Consider the following 9533-nt stretch of genomic DNA (forward strand, 5'->3'; position numbering starts at 1 on the left):
CGACGTCCCACTTTTCCAATTTGATAAATACTTGAACGGTGGACAGTTGTAGATCAATCAGTGTACCAGCAAACAGTGTCTTTTCTGCATGTTTTGTTTATACACCCATTTCCTTGTTTTGGTACCTCTTTTTTAAATTGAATTGCGTGGATTTCAGTTTGAAAAATACTGGCGTAATATGTAGTAGTGTACGTACATGGGTAGTAGAAAACTAGAAATAGTAAAGGTGGGTTGAGTAGAGTTTCTTTTTTGTCTCTTGTGGGGACTACCACGGGTAGTTCTAGATCCATCCACTATCCATCAGCGTACCAGCAGATGTCTTTTCTGACAGGTTTTGTTTTAAAATGATGACTGATGTATTTCTCGGAGGCGGGAGTTACTGACGAAGGATTGAGCTGAGATTTGTTAAATGACGTTGCAACCACGAAAATTTTTTGAAATGTTTTTCGAGTAGCGGGAATTAGTGGAGGTTCAAGTGTACAAGTACGAATCGAAAAAAGATCGATGTAATACCCGCTAATCGTCAAGGCTCCCCAGTCCAGTCCGAATAACCGTCTACTTCTGCACCAGGATCCCGCTCGTACGGCGTCCTTTAATTGGCTTTTCCACTCGGAATCCCATTGCTAGTAGAAAAAAAGCGAAACCTGACGATGGAAGGAGATGTCGCCGAGAAATTGCCCTACAGGGCCGAGTATGCCAAAAGCGGAAGATCCAACTGCAAAGCATGCAAAACATCTATTGAGAAAGGCGCCCTACGCCTTGCCTGTATGGTCCAAGTAAGCTTTAAATTTCAATTATACCGGCATTTATTTCACACCAATGCAATCTTCTGGTTTGCCAATTTTAAATTTATACACTGCATACAATAGTCAACGTAATCCAGTTTGCATAGCCCCTGTATTATACGACAGCTTGCGTACGGGATATGCACTACAAAGTACGTTACTTAAAAAGCGTTTAACAGTCAAACTCGAAGGCTTCTTAATTGTATTTTGTCTTTACTTTTCTAAACAAATATATATTATTGAAAAAGTTAGGGTCATTACAAAAGCAGATCTAATAAACCTTACAAGTTATTCATCGGTCCTACCTCACAGGACAGAACTTCCGAGTTCGCCAATGGTCGGGCTCTGACAACTGACCGGTGGGAACGGGGTACCTCAGGGCAGTGTGCTCGGAATTTCAGACGACTCAGCCGTGCTTTTCTCTAAATTTTGACAACAAATCAAACTGACACTCCACAAAACATTACTGAAACTTATATGGTCATATGGACTTCGAACAGTGGGACACTGCTAAACCTGCTAATATCCAACGAATACAGCCCTTCCAGCTTAATCCTTCGGTCCTACCTCATAGGATGAAACTTCCGAGTTCGCCAATGTTCAAACTCTGAAAGGGAGTGCCTCAGGACAGTGTGCTTGGACCACTCCTGTACCTTTTCAACACCTCAGAGGTCCCAACTACACATTTTTTTTTCTTTGATCCCAATCCTGCAGTCGCCTCGGAGGACCTCCAGGCCCATGTCCAACGAATAACCGAATGGAGCAAATTTTGGAGGATAAAAATCAATGAAAACAAATGCACCCATGTTATCCTTAGAAGCAAAACCCCTCACAATATCCCTCGACAACATTCCTATCCCTACTGACTTGCCATGTAACCTTGACCTTGGGTTTTATTTTGAATGCTTAACCTGGAACTGACACATACAACTACTTGGATGGAAATCTAACATGTTTACAAAACAACAAACTGACACTCTACAAAACATTACTGATGTTGTCATATGGACTTCGAACAATATCCAACAAGCACAGTCCTTCCAATCCAAAGTCCTCAGAATCATAGTCTCCTACTATGTCTCCAATACCACCCTCCACAACTACCTCAAAATATCCTTTGTAATAAATAAATCCCCACCAAATTTTCCACATCTATGAAAAACTATCCTCACATCCTAACACATTAGCCCGATCTGGGTCCAACATTACCCATCCCTACACCCAGAAAGGCGATTGAAGCGAAGATGGCATTATGAATAGTTCGTAAATAACTATTCAGAAAGCTGGGAGAGCAACAACGGGTGCTGGTTCCCCTCAGGATATATGCAAATGATAAATATTTTGTCACGTTACATAATGTATATATTTTTACGGTTGGTAATAAATTAAAAAAAAAATATATATATAATAAAAAAAAAACAACCTCTAGAGTTTGTTCTGTTGTCATTTCAGTAAACTACATCTTAGTATTGAAATGATTAAAATTTATGTAATTGTTATTAAAGCATTGTTCAAATGAAGCTGAAATATCCATATTTTATGTAGTCAAAAATTTTTAGGTTTGGCCTTTTCTCTATTTTGGCCTGCCTACCCTTGCTGTATGGTATGTCATTTGTCTTTTCGACATCATCAGTGGTGGGTCTGTATTATTGTGTCTATTTTGTCAATAGAGTACTTTCATAAGTATAGCATACTGATCACTTGATATGTCTGACAAACTAAAATAATTGGAAGCAATCCACTTCATGACATTGATGTGTCTGGGAACCATTACTTTTTCACGTGAGGCATGTGAATGCTAGATAAATCTTATCGGAGGACAAAATTTGGCTAGGCTTTGCCAAAAATCCACCTATTGGTAAAATGTTGAATTTGAGGAGAAAAAAATGAAGGCATGTTCTTTGGTCATTTTTTTATCATTTGGTCAACTCTCTGTTATGTCTGACAGACGTGATTTGGTAATTAATAATCTTCAGATGTGGGTTTACGTGCTGTTTATGAGAAATAAATTACACTTTGATCCACCTCTGAAAACTTAATCATGCCCTTTGTAAAATTGAATGTCAAAATGAGTCTGACAGATCAAAAATGTGAGAGTAGATCAGAATGATTGTAAATGACCAAACTACGCATTCATCATCCCACCGACATAAACAAATTTTGAAAAAAAAACAACTTAAAATTAGGAAGTTTGAGAATTGATAGTACTCTTAACTTATTTTACTAGTCCATTCATCAAGGTTTTTATTTGGGTTCATATTTTGAATCTTTAAATCATGAACTTTGTAGAATTTTTGGATCCTTGCAACTTAATTAATTTTGATAAGTAAAAAGTAGAGTTGATGCTGGGTGTGGGTCTGCAACTCAGTGAACTCATGCTGAATCGGCATTGGGTCATTTATTGAGTCTGTTTTCACTAACTGGTTTGTTGAACTATTCAAACACGTTTTGGCATTGCGCCATGAAGGCACAATGCTGAAATGCATTTGTGTAGTTCAACAAATCCTCGAGTGAGGAAGGACCCATTAATTGACCCAATGCCGGATCAGCATAAGTAAAAAGTAATTTCTGTCACATAGGAGGGCTTAAGGTCGAACTACCCATTGGGTGATGCAGATGAGGGATTAAGCATACATTTTTCATACTATAATCCATTAAAAAACCATGAGCTCTGCCAGGATTCAAACCCAGATCCACTAGCGTGACAAACATGGCTTGGACTAACTATTAAGCCACCTGATCCCATAATTTTCATTAGTTGGCCTTGCATTTTTTTTATCCTGACAAAGTTTAACAGAGGGGAGCTTGATCATTTGATAGCTAAATTTGTTCTTGATGATTTTTACTATCATTTGATAGTAAAAACCTTGAGATTAAGTCATCGTCAATAACACTGCAAACATTGTTAAGTACTGCATGATCCGACTTTTCTAAATTTTACTTCAATGTTTTAGTAGTAAATTTCACAACTTTCACAAATTTATCGCGTGAAGCCTGTAGGTAGTGCAAGTGTAAAAAATATAAATGCAATTCGACAACAAAAGCAGTGTCGTAAAATAAAATTGTAGTTTGGCAAAACATGGAGATGTAGGATTTTAGTCTAATTTACATTATCCAAAACATTTTCCTAATATACTTGTTCAAACAAGGCAAACTTGTTTTCTTAATAAACATTTTAATTAAAAAAAAAATCATTTTTATTTGTTCTAGTCTCCCTTGTTCGACGGCACTGTTCCTAACTGGTACCATTTTATTTGTTTCTTCACCAAACAAAGGCCAAAATCTGTAGGAGACATAGCTCATTTCGATTCTCTGAGGTGGGATGACCAAGAGAAATTAAAGGCAAAACTTAGTAAGAAAAAAACATTTTTAATGCTACTCTTTAATTGGTACGGTTAAGGCACTTGTAACTTAAAAGAAAGTCATGGAACATTATTTGGACAAATAAAATATATTTGCAAGTGATATCCGACATCTTCAAAAATTGTTAATGTATGTGTTTAGATTAGCCACTTAAGGTAAAAAAAAGAAGAAAGTGAGCGATGAGCACTAATGAAAATATTTCCCTGGTATACCTTTGTGTGAAAATCATTATTTCATTGTTTAGCTTTAATCAAAGTTTTTATAAATATTATAATTCAGGCACGATTTTGATTACTTTTTCTCAAACGTTTTATCATTTTATACAAGCTGAAAAACATTATTTTACCTTTAATAAACAAGAAAATGCTCCATGACTTTATTTCAATTGGTTACATCATAAAATATCTGATCTTATCCATATATTTAATTTTAAATAAAACCTTCTTTACATAAGTGGAAGCAAGTGGTGCTCCAATTACTGCAAAAGCTGGTAAAAAAGCTTCTAAACGAGGTAATGAAGGCATGAAAAATCCTGCCTTGAAAGATTTCAAAGTTGAATATGCCAAATCTTCGAGAGCAATGTGTAGAGGTTGCGATTTGAAATTATCAAAGGTACTATAATTTTTCTTTCCTAAAATACCTTTTTTTTATTAATTGAAAATTTTTCCTTAAAGGGAGAAGTAAGAATTTCCAAAAAAGATTTTGAAAGCGAAAATGCTAGGATGTATGGCGGGCAAGACAGATGGCACCATGTCGAGTGTTTTGTAAAATTGAGAACCAATCTTGAGTTTTACGAGTCAGGCGCACTTTTACCTGGCCTGAATGAGCTAAAAGCTGAAGACCAAAAAACAGTCAAAGACGCTCTTCCTAAAATTGACCCGTAATGGCCAAAACAACATAGTTTCTTTTGTATGACATTTCATAATTTGTATTTATATTAAAGTCCGGCCACAGTTAAAGATGAAACAGACGGCCCACCCCCAGAGAAAAAAAAGAAAGAATCAAACTCAACAGGCGAAAATGAAGAGATGAAGAAACAAAACAAAACTATGTACAAATACAGGGATTCGTTGAAAGCTCTTACCAAGACTCAACTTACTCAACTCTTAGTTTACAACAATCAGGAAGATCCTGTTGGAACTGACAGAGTAGATTTTTTTCACCTAAAAGTTAAATTTTTAAACCTTTGCAATTTTTATGAACATGCATTTTGTATTGTTGTAGAAATTAGACAGATTAGCCGATGTGATGACCTTTGGGGCCTTGCTTCCTTGCGAGGCTTGCAAGGGTAATTTTGTCTATCGAACAGGTGTAGGCTACCAGTGTCAAGGTGATATCAGCGAATGGTCCAAATGTGAACAGGTGGAGCAAACTCCCAAACGCACTTTGTTTAAAGTTCCTGAAGATTTAGCCAACAAATTCCCATTTCTGTATGGTCCAAGCAATATTATTATGTGTTAAATATAAATAATAAAACTGATTTTCATTCTAGAGAAAAGTACAAATGTAAAATTGGAAATAGAATTATATTAGATGTAAAACCTACTGTCTCTTCAGAAAGTGTAGAAACAAAGTGAGAATTTTAAAAAATTTACAAATAAACATTACATAAACAGCATTTTCATTTTTAAAAAAATTGTTTCAGTAAGGTAGAAAGGTTTGCACCATTTAGGAATATGGTGTTCTTCTTAGTTGGAAAAACCCCGACTCCCAAGGCTGAACTGAAGAAGAAGTTAGAGATGTGGGGAGGAAAAGTTGCATCGAAATTGACAACTGATGTCGTACTAGTAATTTCGACGAAAGGTATTACCTTCATAAGGCTGAATTCTGTGTTTTACAGGAAAAAATTTTTTTATATTGTACAAATTTCAGAGGAGGTGGATAGGCTCGGCTCCAAAATGGAAGAGGTGAAAGAACTGAATATTCCCGTTGTCCCTGAACTTTACATCGAAGCCTGCAGTGAGGCTAATCCAATTGATAAAATCTCCGAGCAAATCATCAGTCCTTGGGGAAATGATGTGAGTTGATGTTTTTTACTTATATTGTTGAAATAAAAAACGACGTAAAAAATATCTCTAAATGTAATTTTGTTTCAGCCAAAAGCAAGAATACAAGACATCATTCAAAAGTCTTCCCAGAAATCTAAAAGTTCAAGTAAATTAATATAAATTCTAATTGATGGCAGATTTTCAAAAATTTGATTTTTAGGTCGGTTCACTAAGAAAAGTGCATCAAAAGTAAAATTAAAAGTGAAAGATGGATCGGCAGTCGATCCTGACTCAGGGCTTGTTGACATTGCTCACGTTTATAAAGAAAACAATGACACGTACAACTGTATACTCGGGCTTTCTGATGTCCAATCTAATAAAAACAGTTACTACAAATTTCAACTTCTTGTATCAGATTCTGGAAGAGAGTATGTCGTTAAATGAAAAGATGTGTGCAACTGGTTCTCATTTGTTCGCAATTGTCTTATAAAGGTTCTTCATATGGCGAGCTTGGGGAAGAATCGGTACAAACATTGGAGGCAACAAACTCGACAAGATGCCAGACATTCAAACTGCCAAGAGAGAGTTTAAAGCTTTGTTTGAAGAGAAAACGGGCAACCGATGGAAGGACAGGGAAAACTTTGAGAAAAAGCCGAAGCTTATGTATCCCATTGAGGTTGACTACGGGCAGGTGAACATATAAAGAGAATTTTAGAATGTTAATAGAATTTCAATGAAGTTATGAGTTAATATCAATTTTCGTTTTTAAGTCTGATACTATAAAAATGTCTCATGAGTCGTCTGTTGAATCCAAGTTACCAAAGCCTGTTCAAGATCTTGTTGCAATGCTATTTGACGTAGAAATAATGAAAAAAGTCATGATGGAGTTTGAGGTATCCAGTTTGTTTAATGTTATTCAAATTTGAATTTGAAAGAGAATTTGGTTGTTTTAATTTTTAGTTGGATCTAGAAAAAATGCCGTTAGGAAAACTGAGCCGTAAGCAAATCCAGAAGGCGTATGCTGTTTTGTCTGAGCTTCAACAGAAAGATTGTGATTTGAAAAAAGGAATCATCATCGATGCCACCAATCGATTTTATACAATTATTCCACATGATTTTGGTACCGACACTCCTCCTTTATTAGACAATAAGGAAATAATTCAGGTATTTGGCCTTTTTGAAATGAATGAAATCTGAGCTCGAGATTCTCACCATTTAACGATAATTTCCTAGGCGAAACTGGAAATGCTTGAAAGTTTGATGGAGATGGAAGTCGCCTACAGTTTGCTGAAGGAAACTAAGGGCGAAGGAGACGACAGTCAACATCCACTTGATGCCCACTACAAAAAACTCAATACGGATATTGAAGTCCTAGACAGATTGAGCGATGAATTTAAAATTATTGAAAATTATGTTAAAAACACTCATGCAGAAACTCATTCCAACTATAAACTTGAAATCATGGAAGTATGTTTAATTTTATGGCTTAGTTTTTTCTCTTTATTTTATTTTTTTAAAACATTTTTTTAATGTTTGAATGTAGATATTCAAAGCGAAGAGGAATGGTGAAGATAAAAGATACAAGCCATTCAAAAAGTTGCCTAACAAGAAACTCTTATGGCATGGTTCTAGGATTACCAACTTTGTTGGCATCCTTTCACAAGTAATCAATTCAACAAAACAAACAATTCAGTTCATAAACTAAAATGTACAATTTTAGGGATTGCGGATTGCACCACCTGAAGCTCCAGTTACCGGATACATGTTCGGTAAAGGTGTTTATTTCGCCGATATGGTTTCAAAATCAGCAAACTACTGCATGACGTCCATTGCTAATCCAGAAGGATTGTTGTTGCTTTGTGAAGTCGCACTTGGAAATATGTGAGGATTGATTTAACAATTTAATTTTAAGCGGGATAATATTAATATTTTATTCTAGGTATGAGAGAACTCATGCTGAATTTATTGAAAAGCTTCCTTCAGGCAAGCATAGCACTAAAGGTGTCGGTGCAACTCAACCGGACCCCACTGCTAGCATAACGACTCCAGAAGGGGTTGAGATACCTCTAGGAAAGGGTGTTCAATTGACCGATAGATCAACTACTTCTCTTCTTTACAATGAGTATCCTTTTATAAATATTTTGTTAATTTTGGTCATACAGACGTCCAACAATGTTATTGGGGGGTTACTCTTGATGTTATGGCGACCTCTCTTCTTGCAAATGATCCTATGGTGTTTAACATTTTCATAAAGGACTCACTTCTCATACTCAGCCACCAATAGAAAAAGCCGTTATTTTTGGTTTCTGAGGGGATGAGTCATGAGTCCCCCCCTTTTTTTTTAAACACAACGTAACACAGAGATTGGATTCCTCTTTCTATTGAAATCTCTCTAATAGCCCTGCTATGGTTAATTGTCCTCTAATTGCCAATAATAAGCCGTTGCTTTTAAGCTCGTTAGACCTTTCACAATAAAGCTGTTCTTTGATTTATAATTTGCCATTATGAAATTGTTGGATCCACTATTGACACACATGTTCACTTATTACAAACATTATCACTGTAAATTCCCTATAAATTTCAACAGGCAAGCATTGCCCCAAATAAAATTTATCGGCTTTCGTGCATTCTGTGTGCAGTTTATTCTAGCCTGCCGTTTTGCGCTCAACTACCTCTTTCTTATCAATCTCTTTCTAAAAGGACCTTTTTCCACAATAGAGCATCAGGGCTAGCAGGTAGTAATGGATTTGGAAGGGTGAAAGTTAAAATTGAAAACTAGATCTCTAGGTGAAAAAACAAATTCAATTGTTATCTGCCAAGCTTTCGACCCATTTACGATCATATCAGGGCAAAGTAATCTTAATTTGATATAATTAAGTTTCTACAAATGGTTTAAATTTTATTATGTTAATTTGTAAACATCTTTTGAGATTGTTTTGCCCCGATGATGGTCTTAAAATAGGTCAAAAGCTTGTCAGATAACAACTGAATTGGTTTTTTCATCTAGACCATATGATATCCAGAGTATTCGTGAGTAAAAAAGTGGTCGATACATCTAATGTAAAATAATAATAATAATAAATAAATAAAACTTATGCCACAACACTAAAGTAAAACACTAAACTCTGTGCGTCTGTCATACACACCAACTATTAAAGACTAAACAATGCAGATAGTGGATATGTTTTGTGTGCATATGTGTCTATGTATAATATGTATATATATCATAAATAGTATTTATTAAATCCACATTTATTGTTTTCCTTATATTCTTGTACAGATACATTGTCTATGATGTTGCGCAGGTCAAGGTTCAATACTTACTCAAGATGAAGTTTAATTACAACTAATTTTGTACATGTTCCACATTGTTAATAATATGTATATGGAGCTTTTA

The 9533-nt window shown here is 35.4% G+C and overlaps 1 protein-coding gene across 1 annotated transcript; it reads left to right on the top strand.

The window, feature by feature from the left end:
- Positions 1–512: 512 nt before the first annotated feature.
- On the top strand, positions 513–9533 carry LOC106668272 (poly [ADP-ribose] polymerase). Its single transcript, XM_014396875.2, has 19 exons — positions 513–776; positions 3996–4137; positions 4603–4760; positions 4823–5028; positions 5092–5296; positions 5373–5578; positions 5641–5721; positions 5794–5951; positions 6021–6166; positions 6245–6302; positions 6357–6564; positions 6629–6827; positions 6907–7029; positions 7097–7300; positions 7370–7603; positions 7680–7799; positions 7857–8017; positions 8076–8258; positions 9417–9533. The coding sequence occupies exons 1-19, from the start codon at positions 651–653 to the stop codon at positions 9484–9486; spliced, it is 2988 nt and encodes a 995-aa protein (XP_014252361.1). The 5' UTR covers positions 513–650; the 3' UTR covers positions 9487–9533.

This window comes from Cimex lectularius, unplaced genomic scaffold, assembly GCF_000648675.2.
Source record: "Cimex lectularius strain Harlan isolate CLEC.00 unplaced genomic scaffold, Clec_2.1 scaffold71, whole genome shotgun sequence".
In the NCBI taxonomy this organism is placed as follows: Eukaryota; Metazoa; Arthropoda; class Insecta; order Hemiptera; family Cimicidae; genus Cimex; species Cimex lectularius.